This window comes from Larimichthys crocea, chromosome VIII (genome assembly GCF_000972845.2).
Source record: "Larimichthys crocea isolate SSNF chromosome VIII, L_crocea_2.0, whole genome shotgun sequence".
Classification (NCBI taxonomy): Eukaryota; Metazoa; Chordata; class Actinopteri; family Sciaenidae; genus Larimichthys; species Larimichthys crocea.
Window position 1 is genome coordinate 999,798 of NC_040018.1, and position 16,975 is coordinate 1,016,772.

General features: G+C 38.6%; 1 protein-coding gene across 1 annotated transcript; it reads left to right on the forward strand.

Moving 5' to 3' along the window:
• The first annotated feature begins 1,838 nt into the window (after positions 1-1,838).
• On the forward strand, positions 1,839-14,327 carry grpr (gastrin-releasing peptide receptor). Its single transcript, XM_010731877.3, has 4 exons — positions 1,839-2,273; positions 10,951-11,302; positions 11,709-11,822; positions 12,695-14,327. The coding sequence occupies exons 1-4, from the start codon at positions 1,903-1,905 to the stop codon at positions 12,974-12,976; spliced, it is 1,119 nt and encodes a 372-aa protein (XP_010730179.2). The 5' UTR covers positions 1,839-1,902; the 3' UTR covers positions 12,977-14,327.
• The last annotated feature ends 2,648 nt before the right edge of the window (positions 14,328-16,975 follow it).

A 16,975-nucleotide genomic window follows, 5' to 3' on the forward strand; every position in this document is an offset into this window, starting at 1 on the left:
ACATTGGACAAGAGATGGGGTACGCTCTGGACAAGTCTCTAGTTCATCACAGGGCTAACACATAGATACAAACAACCATTCACACTAACATTCACACCAGGCACGTCTTGGCAGGTTTGAAACTTTCTTGTTGTGAGGCGACAGTGCTAACCATTATATCTCAACATACTGGATGGACTGGCACAAAGGTTTTAGCTCTCAGAGGATAAAGCCTCATGACCTTGACATTCCTCTAGCACTGCAATGAGGTTGAAACCTTTATCTAACTATTGGATGGATTGTCATGAAACGCACATTCATGGCCCCCTCAGGGTGAATTGTAATAACTTTGGTGGTCCCCTATCTGGTTGTTGAACAAATACCTGCATAACAAATTATTTAACCATCAGCCTCGGCCGTGCTTGGTGTTTAATGCCATTTAGTAAATGTTAGTGTGCTAACGTGCTAAACTAAAATGGTGAATATGGTCAAGATAATACCATGATGCCAAACATAAGCATGTTACTGTAGCACTGAGGAATACACACAGTGGCGAAGTGCACTCTGAGTAATATCACAGTTTGATAAAACAATTCAGCTCTTCAATTAAAAATATATTTATCTCTTTCAGGGTCATTTCTGTTGGAAGCTTACAATAACACAGACAACACAAACATAATGGGGAAAGGCAAAATACTATATATGAAGAACTAAAGAAGATCAATGACAAGAGTGAATAATAGACTTGGAATAATGATGGATGGATGGATGGATGGATGGATTACGCTATGTGTTTTGATAGACTAAGTATGCTCATTGATTTCCTGAAGATTTGTTCGGTAGGAAATAGAGACATTATTTCTCAGGCATTTCTCTTTTGCCCCAGAAATCTTTAGAGATCTTAACAACACTTTCTTATACTTTTTTTTTGTCTTTTGCTGTGAGCCCTGCATGTAAAATGGCCAAAAAGTGCTAAAACCACGAAAAGAGGGTGCACTCCCACCATCTCTGTGTTTACATCCCATCTGTATGATTACCCCTGTCACATCTCAGTGAACATTGTTGGTTTTAAATAGTACATTGAACTCAAAGATTAATCATTGCACTGCCGTGATCCAGTTTTTGACCCTGTATGTAGGAGTGACAACAATGTAAGGCATCCTAAGTGCCTAAAGACACCGACCATCTAGTTTTAATATCTCATGCTCAAGTCCATTCGTTGTGTGTCATTCAACATCATTCTGTCTATTTCTCTTTCTATTTAGTTTCAGCTCTCTTCTGTCAATATCTCACAGAAGCAAAATTGCAAATAAAAGTGGTTTTGTGTAAAAGTTTAACATGGTTCAGTCCAGTGCTTTACTTTCTGTAAATCCACTTTGCTGCAATTCTGTAGCAGTAACAAGACATTTAACTCTAATGACGTGGCTCCCACTGCAAAAGATGAAGTATTTTCAATCTAAGAATATATTCCACTTCTTTTTAGCAATGTCACACTAAAGGACTGGTGATATGACGCTAAAAATGACCATTACCATTTTCCCTTCGTTTCCATTTTGATCCAACAGTAGAAAACGACAAACAAACACAAGCACACACGGGCACTTTTGTCGTAATTTTAAAAGATTTTCTTATCATTTCTTAAGTATAGACACCCATATCGATTGGTCTTTATAAGTGCATGCTGTGTTAAGTGTGTTCCGTTAAGCGCACTGCGTGGCAGCAACCACAGCGGCCTCCCGTGTTCAAACACTGAGAAGGACGTGCACACAGCTCCAAAGTTGGACAAAAAAAATTGACGACACACTACAGTTTTGCCATCTCTCTGAAACTCCAAACCATCTGTCAGTGTGTCCCCGAGTGTGAACGTGTTCAATTAAAAATAGAAAAAGAAAACAGGCGCGTTGGCAGTCAGTTGTGGGAGAGATGGAGCATATGTACCCAAACGCGTCGCGCAGCGTCACACCACTCCAAAGCTCGGCACAGACGATGTCGTTCACCGGCTTGGCCATCGCTTCTGTTTACGGTGTAATCAGCGTGTTGGGGCTAATCGGCAACATCACGCTCATCAAGACCTTTTGCTCTGCCAAATCCATCCGCAACGTGCCGAATCTCTTCATGTCGAGTCTTGCGCTGGGGGATGTTTTACTGCTGGTGACCTGCGCTCCGGTGGATGCCAGCCGCTACCTGTCAGAGGAGTGGCTGTTCGGCAGAGTGGGCTGTAAAGTCATCCCCTTCATTCAGCTCACTTCGGTTGGGGTGTCTGTGTTCACTCTCACAGCCCTCTCAGCTGACAGGTAGGCTACAGTTTTTGTTATTATGATCATATTGATCCTATCAGCACAAAAAGAAGAAGAAGAAGGGGAAAAAAAAGGGGCCCTTATAGCTGCCAAGTGATCCAAATATTATCTTGTTTTTGTGGGTTTTAGGCACACACCGTGCACATATAATTGGTGTTTTATCTTTATAATGGAAAGCAAATATTTAATCGTGTATTGATCTGCGGTGTAGGCTATTACGCACGGCAGAGCTGTGTGCTTTTGAGTCTTTTGACACGTGTGCAAATATAAAGGTAATCAATTGGCCAATTAATTGCTGTCAAACCTGGCATGAGAATGACTTTTGCCTGTTTGGATCACTGTCACAGTCTGAAGGAATCAAAATGTTTGAGTGGAAAACTTGATGTGCTGATGATTTATAATGTGTAATGCATAATGAGTGTGCTAAAAATATATTTAATAATGAGACAGTAAGCGTGAGAGTGAAAATGTCTGGATCACCTCCATACACAAAAAATAAATATATATATAATGTTTTAGGTACCTTATGTGATGTGTCAGTGTGATATCAAAGCCTGCATGTGTTCCAGCTCTTCCTCTTATTATCTCTCCTCTCTGACCACTTTGTTCATTTTTTCTCACCCAAAGGAACACCTTTATTAACCTGCGTCACATAACCTTTCTGTAGTTCTCATTTAATAACCTTGTGAGCAGGAAACAAGATGAAAAGAATAATTTGTAAAACAGAACTTTTGAGTGAATCAATACATTTGTGATGTTTAATTCAAACGAATCCTTCCTGAAGTCCTTAGATGAATCTGGATCATGACCATGAATCCTTTTTGCTGAGGTGAAAGATGAAGACTATTTTTCAATTAAGCTTTATCTGAATAGAGGCGTCTTTCAATCAGTATTCATTAGATTAGATTAGATTAGATTAGATTAGATTAGATTAGATTAGATTATACTTTATTCATCCCACAACAGGGAAATTCACTTATTACAGTAGCAGAGTATAATATAGACTACAGAATTAAAGTAGAAAGGACAAAAAACAATGAACAGACAGGAGTATCTTATAACCTACACAATAAAAACAAAAGAACAAACAACAGGCAAACAACAGACAATGTGAAAAAAACAAACAAGTACTGAAAGTAAAAGTGGCATGATAATTCATACAAAGAATTATTATTGTTCTGCCAAACTATTATGGTAGGGCAGTAATTTAGCGACAATATCAGCAGTACCGTGCAATAGCCTATATTTGCATTATGCTTTAAGCAGTATAAACTGCAAACATGTCACATAAGTGTTACATATCTAAGTGCAAGCTATCTGCTAATGAGCAAAACATTTTTGGAAACATGTGAACCTGCTACGGTTAAATCTGAGACTGGTGTCCTCCTGCAAAAGCTGTGTTTAAATATTAACAGTGTGGCATTTTGGGAACTACACTTATTCTTTAGGTGTTGGATGAGAAAATTGATACTACTCAAATGTGTGTAAACCAAGTGCAAGAAAACATAATTGCCATAAGTGCCTTTCTAGTAGAGAAAATGTGATGCCATACAGGCTGCTCAATGGTTAAATAGTTCATTGTCCCTGTGTGTATACAGGTGTGGGAGTTATATTTTAAATCTGAGTCACATAATAAAACAATTTTAATCTTGTTTGGAAGGTTTGGAACTGTTTCACCATAAATGCTTGTGCTGTGCTGGTGCCCTACTGCAGGCAGCTGGCACATTTTTATTTTTTCCACCTCTGCCCCTCAAACAGTCTGAGTCCACCACTGCCAGACAGGGAGCGTCTTCGATTTTGACATCTTTGTCTTTAATCTGTCTCTTGTGACCAGTCTAACTTTACTGCAGTACAACTTTAAATCGCTGGAGGATCCCATTAAGGTTTTGTGGTTGTCAGTTCCTGTCCAAGGTAACCAAGCTCACTTAAAGGTCCAGTGTCCAGATTCAGGGAACTCTATTTAGAGAATATGGCAATAAGTAGTGCTATATTGCTGATGGCCGACTCTCAGTGGGTGAATGTGACGTGTTGTAATGGCCACTTTGATTGACAGGTAGGTGCTGTTACAGATGGCGTATTTGAGCACCCAGGCGTCATTCAGCCCGCCTCAGGTCTGCCAATGACCCATGTCTTTGCTGATTTTTAGATTATCTGGTAGGCAGAAGAAGCAGTATGGCCAATATGGCAGTGGCCAACTGCATATTTTGAGCATTAAAACGGCACTTTGCGTGTCGTCACTCATGCACTGTCCATTCTTTATACTGTCATGAGTATGGGTGTGTTCTGGAGCACTGAGCAATTGCCACCTTGCATGGCCCTTATGAATGAGAAACAAGTGTTGTAAAAAGTGTATTAAGTGATTGGTAGATTAGGAAGATGCTATATCAAATCAGATTTTATTTGTATCGCCACAAAAGTCACAAAATACATTTGCCTCGGAGGGCTTTACAATCTGTACAGGGAGTGACACCCTCCGTCCTTAGACCCTAGACCCTAGGTATATGAATACATACACACATACAATTCAATTTACCATTTTAATGCTACATACTTGTCCTTCATCTTTAATAATGAAAAATAAGGACATATGAATCTCCATTATAGACAATAATTGTCAGGTGTCTGTTGTTATAGAATTAAAGCAATTTATAATGCAAGGTTAGCTGACCAAGGTCAGCCTTGGATTTAGTAACACTGAATTTTCAGTACTGAAATACGGAACTTGAATTTTCACTTTTCGCATCACAGAAGCAGGGTTTCTGTGATGTTGATGTGGTTGTTATGTTTTGTTGTATTTTTAGTCCCAACACGATTCACCATAATTACAACAGAGTTTTTGCATTAAATCCATTTCATTTTTGACATAGATGCCCATGCCCTTGACCCATGCTTCACTCATCATAAAAGTGGACCAGGAGTTTTTCCCATAATCCTGCTGACAGGCAAACAAAACAGCACTGAAAGCATAACCTCCGTAGCAGAGGTAAACATTAACCCCATAGGTGAAACATGCAGAGTGCAGAGAGGTCACAAAGGGGGCAAACCTTTAACAAGTGCAAACAATAGGTCTCTTCCTGTTTATGGGCAAGGATGACTCTCCTGTCCATCATTCACTTTCACAGGTTGCTGCAGAAAAGATCATCATAAAACAGTTGATTTTGAACTACAGTACAATCCACTTTAAGTTAGGTTATATCAAAGTTTAGTTGTTACAGCCACTTGTACAAAGAATTAAATCCTGCACAAGTCGGCACAGTATTTGTCTTGTTTCATATTGTGAAATAATGGGTGTATAGTGGTGGAGGAGATGACATACAGGGCTCAGTGGACTAAGTTTATATGGTTGGACAAGCTTCTGTGAGTGTTATTGGTTATCAATAATGTAAATTGTATGCCGCAGCAACAGGAAGGTGCTCGACATGTGGGTGGGAGTTGATGTATCAGAAGTGAAATGGCTGCTGAAGAGGTGAGTGCTGATGGGTCTTCACTAACATTTCACATTTCATTTAACCTGTCAGAACTACATATGCTACAAGCTTTGACCACTCGTTTAATTCAGTGTCTTTACTCTTTGTCATTTAGCAGCATAACGAGCAGGATCCTAGAAAAAGCACCTCTTCTAATACATCTGAATTATTGTAGGTTGTGATTTATTTTTGTGTAAATGTATTTTGTGGATTACATAATATTCCCAATGGTTTTTGGTACCTGGAGCAGGAATGCAAAAAGCCTAGAAGGGAACTATTATTATAGTGTGTGTAACATTATTCCCTCTTGGTCTTAGAGGCTGTACCCAATTCAGCCCAGCTGCTGAGTCCATCTGTTGCCTGTCAACAGCAGATCCAATTAGCAGCAGTTAATCAGCGGTTAGCTACTTCAACAAGTGGTTAGGTTAAAATAATGAATATATTCCGTATCAAATCGGATCCAGTTTCACCAAAATCAGTGAATAATGGTATACCGTTGTGCTTTTGTACATTAATCAGTGAGGCCTGGTCATACATGCATGTAGCAGCCCTCAGAATAATACTACAGACTATATCAAACATGAATTACTCCACTCTTGTGGCATTTTCTGTTTTATTTTGATAGTCTTGTCTCTGTGTCATATGTCGGTTTCCTGTTTTATTTTGATAGTCTTGTCTCTGTGTTCACTTCCTGTTCCCTGTGTGATTACCTATCCCCGCCCTTATGTGTTTCACCTGCGTCTCGTTATCCCTTCCCTCCTGTGTGTATATAACCAGTGCTCCACTGTGTGTCAGTGCCAGTGCCAGTGATTGTCTTGTCTCCTAGAGCAGCATTCCAGCGTTTTGTATAGCGTTTTCCCAGCGTCTGACCGTCTTAGCCTCCCGATTTTGTATCTCTGACTGCCTTTCCGGATTTTGACCCTTGGACTGAATAAAATAACCCTTGAGAACTGATTACCATCTGCCTGCCTGCATTTGTGTTCGCCAGTCTCTGTGTCCTTGATGATATACATAGCCCCCGCTTGGTGTAATTTGCTTCAAAATTACTTGTACTCCTTCTCAGAGTCATAACACAGACAAATGTAAACGTACAGACACGATACACACATGCACACACATATTTGGATTTAGTGTGATTTCCACTTCCCACCATTATTGCTGAGGATACAGCTTCATTCAACTCCAGCACTGAAATTGTTGACCAGCCAAACCCTACAGTCTCTAGGAAATTCAACACATCAACATATAGCGCACCATTGGAGAGGTTCTTGGACAATCGTGTGCTGGCTCTAAAGAGGAACAGATTGCTTGACAAACAAAGAGACTCCTCGTCACGTGGTAAGCACTGCTTTAGTGATAAAACATTGATAGCCTAAAGAATGGACATCATATTGTCACCAACAGGTTTCTGAGGAACCTTTTTGGAGCTCAGATAGTGGTGGCTCTGCGAAGACATAGATTGTCAGTAGAGTTGAATTGGGCTGAATGATACTCAAGCAAGCCACATCTAACGGCACTGACATGAGAGAAATATAGAAATTCAGACTCAGTAAAGTTGTGATGGATGTGAAAATTAGCTACAGAGAGCAACACTGTTTTTTTCTATCAGGCTGTAAACATGTTCTGCTGGAAGGTTGGGTGTTTTGGGTGTGAGGATTTTTAATATGGGTGCTTATGGAGACTGATTTGTTCTGTAGCCAGCTTCAAATGGCTGTTATGAAGAGCTGCAATCTTTGGCACTTTGCATCAAAGCCGTGGAGGTTTCTGCACGTGATAAACAAGCAGGACTAGTTTGGTGGGCAATTTTGTGAATGAGCAATTCGAGTGAGTTTGGGTGTAATGTAGTAAGTAGTATAACAAATAGTAATGCATTACTTAAAAAAAAATATATTTATTGTAAAGATCCCAACACTGCATATACAATTAAATACTAATAACAGTACAATTTAAATGTACTACAAGGTGTTTTAACTGGTTATAAACTAGTAACATAACCATAAGTGAGATGATTGGCTATCTAAATTGTTATTTTTAGCACCATAATAATTAATAAATAAAAGCAGCCTACTTGTTTATTATGAAATATACACACATCATCATTCTGTACATAGAATGATGTATTGAGATGTACAATGTACTGATACAGTAATCTCTCAGGGATTTGCTTTTGCCAAGTGTGGCAGTTTTTACTGCATTATAGTTTTTCAGGGTAATGTTTTTATTTTTTTCTAGAATATTTAATTATGGCTTTGTAGAACAAGTGAGTGACTAAATTAAAGCACGCCAGGAAAAATACATACAGTATGTCTAAAATAGTGGAAGTTAAGTGGGAAAAGGAAATATTGAAATGCAAAAATATAACTGCCTTGTGTGTAACCTTGCTGTTCTTTTCATCAGGTTCAAATCTGTTCAACAATTTTAATAATCATTACTCCCTTCAAATATTCATAACACCACCATGTTATCGATGTTATCTTCAAGATATGAGGCTTGTGTTGACCCTCTTTCTCTAAATTACTTCCTCAAGTTCTACTGGGTTAATATTTTTACCCCTAATGTTTAATAGATCAGTTACAAGATATTATTTAAGAACAATTTTGCCATATTGGGAAAAAAAATTAGCTTTTATTCTCCCGTAACATTGTATGTGCTTTGTCCTTTTGGCTGTAATAGATTTTTGCTTTTAAATGATGTGTGAATGATCAGGACAATAGGCCATTTGACAACATGCTTTCTGGGAAAAGAGCTGCGGAACACCTGGAACAAAATGAATTTATTAACAACTTATTAACATTTACAACTGCAAACAAAAAGCATTGTTGTAGTACTGACTTGTTAACATTTAGAATTGCAGGTGATTGCATTTTGATTGCATTTTGGCTGGTGGCGTATTATCGTTTTATATATCTTTGACAGTCTGAATCCATCTATTCTTTTTCTATAAAAACTTATCCTTATCAGGGTCCGAGAAGCTGGAGCCTATCCCAGCTGACATTAGGCGAGAGTCACCATTCATGCTCACAATCTCGCAATTTGCAGTCAGCAGTTAGCCCATTATCTGCATTAAGATGAGTATCTAGAGAGAACCCATGCAGACACAGGGAGAACATGCAAACTGAAGGCCCCAGCTGTGGTTCGAACCACTGCACCACCGTGAAGCTTATATTTATTGATTTCCAAGAGTAAAGCAACACAACTCAAGAAATCAACAACATACAAACGTCGTCTCACAGATATGGACTAGACAGGATAGAAACTCAGGCATTACAGGTTAAACAAACATAGCAAATAAAATCAATACTACATAAACTCTCTTGTAAGTGGAAATGTCCAATCAAATATAGGACAAAATAGACACCCATGTTGTATGAAATACACTCTGTCTTTAGCATGTAGCATGGCTGTGGCTCAGGGTACAGTGAGTCATCTAGTCATCAGAGGCTCGCTGGTTCCTGGCTAAAGAGCCCTTCAGCAAGATACAGAATGTGATAAGTGTTGTAAAAGTGTCTGGAGTGGTTGGCAGATCTGAAATGTGCAAATATGCAAGGCCATTTACCATATTCAAGTATACTGTGTATTTTAGTATGGATGCACTGCAGTACCACATTAAAAATCAACATGATTGTATGAAGGATATTACTACACAGACTTGGGAACACCAGAAAATTGTTCTTGGTAAACAGTTTGACACTGCTACAAATGCAAGTTAAGACTCCATGAGCCATAATCCATATATCAATAACACCCAGAAATGCCGCCGACTTCTCTGAGCCCCAGGCTCATTCGATGGATTGATGAAAAAGTGTGCTGAGGTCTGATGAGTCCACATTTTAAATTGTTTTTAGAAATCATGGACGTCGTGTCCTCTAGGCTAAAGAGTAAAAAATTGATTGTTAACAGTGCAAAGTTCAAAAGCCAGCATCTGTGATGGTATGGTAGTGCCCATGGCATGGGTCACGTCTGTATGTGTTACAGAAGTGTGGCTTCTTAGTAAGAGTGTTGGCTTGCCTGCAGTCCACACTGTCACACACACTCTCTCCCAATAAAATTGTGTGGCGCTTTATGAAACACAAAATACAACAACAGGGACTCTGTTGATTGTTCAGCAACTGAAGTTGTATATCAAGCAAGAACATTTTATGTCTTCAGTTCAATCACTGAAGACCTACTGAGGTGATGTAGAACACTGGTGAACATGTATGTTGGTTTTAAAGGGGAAAAACTAGTAAATAAATCCAGGTGTACTTGGTATAACAAAGTTATTTATTAAATGAAAGGCAAAGAAACTAAAAGAGAACTCTCTAAAAGCCCAGTGCCAATGTAACAATGAAAACCTCAACCAACAGACGAGTTAACAACAGTTAACATACAAAGTAAGGTTCCATTTTCTAACAAGGCGAGCTCAACACAACAACCACAAGCCATCCTAAATGACAGGTGGTTCTGGTTTAAATCAGGCAATTGGTGAGTGGGGATTAGTTGGTCGGGGTTGGTGCTGCACTGATCCTGATCCTCCGAGCTTCCATAAAGGGAGGAATCAGGTGTCTACACCTTGTCAGTTGGGGCCCATTCGGGAGTCGGTGACCACACCTTGATTTGCATACACAACACAACACAACACAACACAACACAACACAACAAACAAAGATATACCAAAGGCAAGATGACAGCGGCCGCAACAGATGTCTTTATTAAGATTTTACTATTAATGCTTTCCTTGGTCTCATTGGCTGCATCAGGGAGCTGATTTTCAGCAAAAAAGCTCTAAAAAAAATACCATATAGACTGCCCAGCCTCATGAGAAAACAGCTAGTGAACAAAGTGGAACATTAAAGAGCAGGATATTTCCTCTAGGACTTAGTAAAGACCAAAAACAAAGCTAAAATGATTGTTGAACTTCGATTCTCCAGGTTCCCAGAAACATCTCAAAATGAAAAATTATTTTGCTCAATGTCTACCGAATGTGTAAATAAGCAAATGTTTGTGAAGTTCAGTATATCAAGTAAAAAAGGTCATAATATGTCAATATTTTGTTTTTGGCTTGTTTCCACGAACCCCTGGTGGCCAATAAATCTGATATTGCAGGTTTAAGCAACACTGCAAGTCAATAAATAAGTCACATTTTTGAAGAGTTAGGAGTCAATGTGATTTCTCAAAGCAGAACACATAACCTACTAATTACTGTATATGTGTGTATATTCTATCAGGTACAGAGCCATTGTAAAGCCTCTGGACATCCAAACATCAAGCACCACTACCAGCATTGTCCTGCGGGCGGCGCTGATCTGGGTCTTCTCTCTTGTCCTGGCAATCCCTGAGGCCGTCTTCTCTGACCTCCACTCCTTCAACATCACCTCCACCAATGAGAGCTTTGTCACCTGTGCCCCTTATCCCCATGCCGGGGAACTGCACCCGAAGATCCACTCCATGGCCTCCTTCCTCATTTTCTACGTCATTCCTCTACTGGTCATATCCATGTACTACACCTTCATAGCCCGGAGCCTGATGAGGAGTGCCTCAAACCTGCCTGTGGAGGGGAACGTGCACGCAAGGCAACAGGCCAGTGTTAAAACTGTCATTACCACGATCATAGCCTGATTTGTAATATGCTGAGGTCATGAGTTCTTCCAGCATGTCTCTAAAATGTTTAAATTATTTCAATTTGTGAGTGACATTTTTGTGAGAAATTACAGGTCTTTTTTTTTATTTATGTATTGATTGGCCTTAAATTACTCAAACATAGTAATATTTTAAATACCATCTTTAAATGTTGGAACCTGCCCATTAAACGCCCACCATATGATGATGGTACATAAAACCATATGATGATGATACATAAAACTATTCTGGGCTTGTGGCAGAAACACAGTTAAACATTAATTTTCTTTAATATCTATTTAAACACTGATGTCTATTATACAACAGCGCTGCTCTTTGGTTTTGACATTTTTCTTACAATGGACAGGTTGAATCGAGGAAGCGCTTGGCCAAGACAGTGCTGGTGTTTGTTGGTCTGTTTGCAGTGTGCTGGCTTCCCAGTCATGTCATCTACTTGTACCGCTCCTATCACTACTCCCAGGTAGACAGAAGCATTTCTCTATATTTCTAATAGTAAGAGTATGACTGTTCATTTGTTTTTTAACTGTTAAGTATATTACTGTGTAACTCACAGTTTTCTGTATGTGTTTACTTAAAAATATGTATATTTGTATTTATAGCGGAAAAAGGGCCAGTCTATAATATATTTATTTTCTTCTATTGCCATTTGAATTCCTCGCACTATGTATATGTATAGCTTTGTAACATAATATTTTAACCATATACCTAAATTAATTAAGTTAATGATCAATGGAACAGGAGAATAGCGGAGGGAAAATACAAGTCAGACTTTCACTAAGTGATATTTTCTTTAATAAACAGAGGTTGTACAGATAATTTAACAAGCTCTTTATTAATAAACGTTAAAAACGAGAAAGCTATTGATGAAAAACAGGCAATAATATATTAGTAGTATATTACTGTATAATATATATGTGTAGTTCTGATTCTGTTTTTATCACTGATGCACAATATAGTTTTTCTCCAGCCAATACGATACTGGTAACTAATAATTACCTGCGTCTCATGGGTGATATTGATAAGATGACTGATGTAATGTAAAGAAACAGTTATATTTTTTCCAGTAAAGTACGCTGCATCAAAAAAACTGCACAAGACACTTTCAAATATTTAGCAGAAGAATTCAAAATAAATTATTATCGACAGATAGTCTATTAGCTATAATTTCATTATCAGAATAGACATGATGAATATATCATACATACCTAGTATTTATCTGTATGTGAGCACATTCATATCTGAAGTATTTGTTTAGATCCTAAGTATACACATGCTTCTATTCCTCTCCATCTTATGAACCATTTTTTCCCAACCCTCTTTCCCACCCACCAGGTGGACACTTCCCTGGTTCACTTTGTGTGCAGTGTTGTGGCTCGTATCCTGGCTTTCACCAACTCCTGCCTCAACCCCTTTGCCCTTTACCTGCTGAGCAAGACCTTCCAGAAGCAGTTCAATCAGCAGCTTTGTTGTTGCTGTCGTATGATATTCAAACGCTCCTCACAGAGCCCGACGCATTTTAACACGCGTCTGACATCTGTCCGCAGCACACATCACTCCATGGCAAGTCTGAGCATGATCAACGGCAGACGGCTCTATCAGGAGGATTGTGTGTAGGAAAAGGAATAGTTACTTTATTCATTAATCCATCTTTTTCACTCCATCATGCAGGCCCAAAATACAGACATGCATACACAAGACCCATGGACATGCAACTGAGAGGAGAGATGTTAGAGTGAAGGGAAATGTATGTGAATATGTGAGTGTGAGTGAGAGTGAGTGAGTGAGAGATACATTTGATGTACATTTCCACACTTTTCTTGTGACTTCAGTTCTCCACATCATTTCATATGACATCAATTTAAATATATTTCCATTCAATCTATTACTCTTTTTCATGATGTACTTCTGTTTTAAACACTGAGTCTTGTTTAATTTGGTGTCATTGCAGTTTGTAAAGTATCTATACTAAATTTGACTTTATTATTTGCACGCTAACTGTTTTATTTTGTGAGCTTTCTTTAAAAAAAAAAAAAACTTAGCTCATCTCATTGCAGCATTTTCCCTTTTTGAGTCAGCAGCCTTGCTAACCACATCTGTTCAGTAACACAGACACACACCCACACAATACTAAGGGCACCTTTTTTCCCAGGCATGAGGCAAAACTTTGACGCCATATAATTCACGCCCTATTTAGTACTTACTTAAGTGTTTGTTTTGACACTTAGAACGTACTCGAAAGAAGTCTTTCTCTCATCTTAACTAAGTGCTGTGAGTGCCTGAACATGGCCATAATTAAAACATGCTTTAGCTGTCAAGAGGCGATATTGTGGAACAAGAGTAGACGCATAACAGCAGCTGTGTGAGGCTGTACTTGAGCTAAATGCTAATATTGGTATTGTAGGATCTTCAGTCACATTGCTATTATTCTTATGTTGAGCAAGTATAATATTGGCATGCTAACATATGCCATTTAGGAATACAACCAATCACGTACAAGCTTTAAAAAGTATAGTGCTGTTTGACGTCTTTGACGTACATTCTGTACCTGGTAAATTACAACATAGTCACACTTCCAGTTTGTGTCACAGGCTGTTATGAGTGTTAAGTCTCCAAGCCAAAGCTGAGATAAACACGAAGACTTATTCGAAGACTTTTTTTTAGACCATGACAGAAGACATTATTCTATCCTTCACATGATGACTTAAGTGAACACAAACTGACATGAAATTGGACCTTTAAGGGTTTTATTCAAGGAGAGATTTCACACTACGATTTGAGTAAAAAACAGTATTAGTCTTTAGAAGGTGACTCATACCTCTAGTGCCAAGATATTAAGTAAAGTAACTTTTTTACTGCTACAATAGATAAAATGCTTTTGCTATGATGTTGCCAAAAGTTCATTTATTGTGTTGTAATATGTGGTAATTGTTCATATTTGAATATCACTGTATAAAAATCTGCTGGGACGCTGTTGCTGTATGTGTATAATATTTCTAAATGTTAGATGATGTGATAACTGTGAAAATGTACCCTCAGAGATGTTTTTTAAACGTTAGTTGTCCTGTGGTTACAGAATGTGGTGTTCCTCACAGTGTGAAAAATAAACTGTGATTGTAAACATGTCTATATTTGCGTGTGTGTTAACATAATTTACATGCAGTTCCCAAGGAAATTAAACAGACACTAAGTCGGTGTTTAAACATATTGCAACATGCGTTTTTCTTTCCAATAGAATAAACACGATATAAATGAATAAAAATGCCGGTCAATTAAGTGTCCACTATATCGCTTTCTACATTACAATGCATCGAGAAACTGGAGCCTCATGTCTGTCTTTGTACTTTGGTTATGTTACGAGTCTTAGTCCTGTTGACTGTGTATACACGACATACTTGCTGCACTACTGTGACCAATGGACAAGCTTATTCTGCACTGTCACATGCTAGATTTACAGTCAGCATATCACACTGCAATGTCCTAATTTGGGCCTTCACAGAGGGAAAGGATCATGCCCAGGTTGTGATGAGTGTGTGTATAATTCAGTCTGGATACCGTTTGTTTAATTGTGGTGTAAGTACCTTGCCAAATTTCTGTCCTGCGGGGTCTCAACCATCTACTTAACATGTCAGCTTTATAGGCAGGGTCATTCTGAAAGAAAGTCTGGAATGTAAACAAGGGCTGTGTTTTTAATTTAAGAAATGAAAGACACATAAATTAAGACTAATAAATGTGCATTAACACATGTTTGAAATATTTCAGGAATCCCGCATGAACATGATGTCATGGTCCATGCAAGCCCCTGCAGGACTTTTAAAGGACTTTGAAGGAATAATGTAGGAAGTTAAGGAATCAGCATAAATCTTACAGGTTAATTAATCCTGAACAAATCCTTGGTTCCTGTAAGATTCCCCAACTTAGGAGAGGATCTCCTTCACTCTTTAAGTCAACAGTTAATACATACCATCAAGTAAAAAAAAAAATTGTTGTAATCAATCTGCTTCATTAATAGTTTAAAATCTTCAAACCTTGTGATTCTGGACTGAGTATGCAAACACTAACCCAGATACTGAATCAGTATCAATCACAGTTTATGGTAAAGACCAGGGAGAATGTGCAGGTGAGGTAATGATCCAGTGGTGTGCGTGTCCGGAGTGGTGGCAGGTATCAAAGAGTGCAGTAGTGACCAAACAGGGCTGGATGGAAGAAACTGTTTTTTATACTGTAGCAGTGGCTTGTGAATGAGGAACAGGTGGTGAGGCCATCAAGCAGGTGAGAGGGGAATTGAGGCTACGCCCAGCAACACACACACACACACACGAGGGGAGGGGGGAAAAGATGGGAAAACCAGTGGGAAGAGAGAAGGCAAATAGCCTCCATATGACAGGATACATAAAGATGTTCTGTTCTGTGAAAGATAAAGAAGGATAATAAACAAAAAACTGTCCTCTTATGCAGGAGGGGGACACAGTCATAAGTATTATGTTAAAAAGGTCCAGTATTTATGAGTAGGATATGGCAGAACTGGAATATAATATTCATATGTATGTTTTGACTGTATGATCACCTGAAAATAAGAATCTTTTTTTTTTTTTTTTACCTTAGAGTGAATCTTTTATATCTATAGAGGGAGTGGGTCCTCTTACAGTCCTCTGAGAGTCCGCCAGACAAAACAGAGACAGACAAAACACTTTCATGTTTTTTTTAAGCCACTGTACATTTTCCTACTGCCTTGGAAGAGAGTGAGGCAAGGGTTATTCAGCTGGTTGCAAACTGCAACTTCACCGCTAGATACCACTAAATCCCACACACTGGACCTTTAACAAAGAAAAAAAAACATTGATCATTGATTAAATACAAAGAAACATATGTATAACGTCTGTGTTAAGTGTGTTTTACTACGTGTATGCGTATGTGATTACATACATGTTCTTTTTCTCTCAGTTTTTAAGAGAATGTTTAAGAGTGATTGGTCATAAAAAAGGCGAGATTCATTATTATTCAGGTGTGCAGAGGTAACACCCCTGTTTCTCCTCATTCATTGATCTGAAAATAGATGTGTAACCTCTCAGCCACACTTCAAAGAGGTAGATAAACTGAGCTGACCCGGGTTTGCCCACACTTCGCCCTTACTTGTACTAATTGTGAAGTTCAATAAGACAGGTTCTCCATTAGGCATTTCGGTCTCATCGAACTGTCTCAACAGGAAGAAAGAAATTAAAAGCAAAAACACGTCCAACCTTTCCTGAACCCCTCACACAGTCACTCTTAAGGTCAGTGTTTTGTCGTGGTGTACCTGTTCACTGAGCCGAAGCAGCCAAATGCAAAAGTGTCAGGACTATCAAAAGAACATCAGCAGACTGAAAAGTCATCTCTTTTAGACCACAGTTGGTTACACACATTGACTTGGTTCACCACAAGATTCGCTTGATGAGAGTTCCTTAGTTTTATTCTTATATTTTCAAAGTGTTTGATCAGTTTCCCACAGTTTTATTAAGGCAATTAAAACCTTAAGGTGGTTACAATATTTCTGCTCTAAGGTACATCATCCAGATTTGATATAAGGCTCCTGTACAAAGGATTGGTCCATACAGCAGTTTGATTCCAACCTATGGC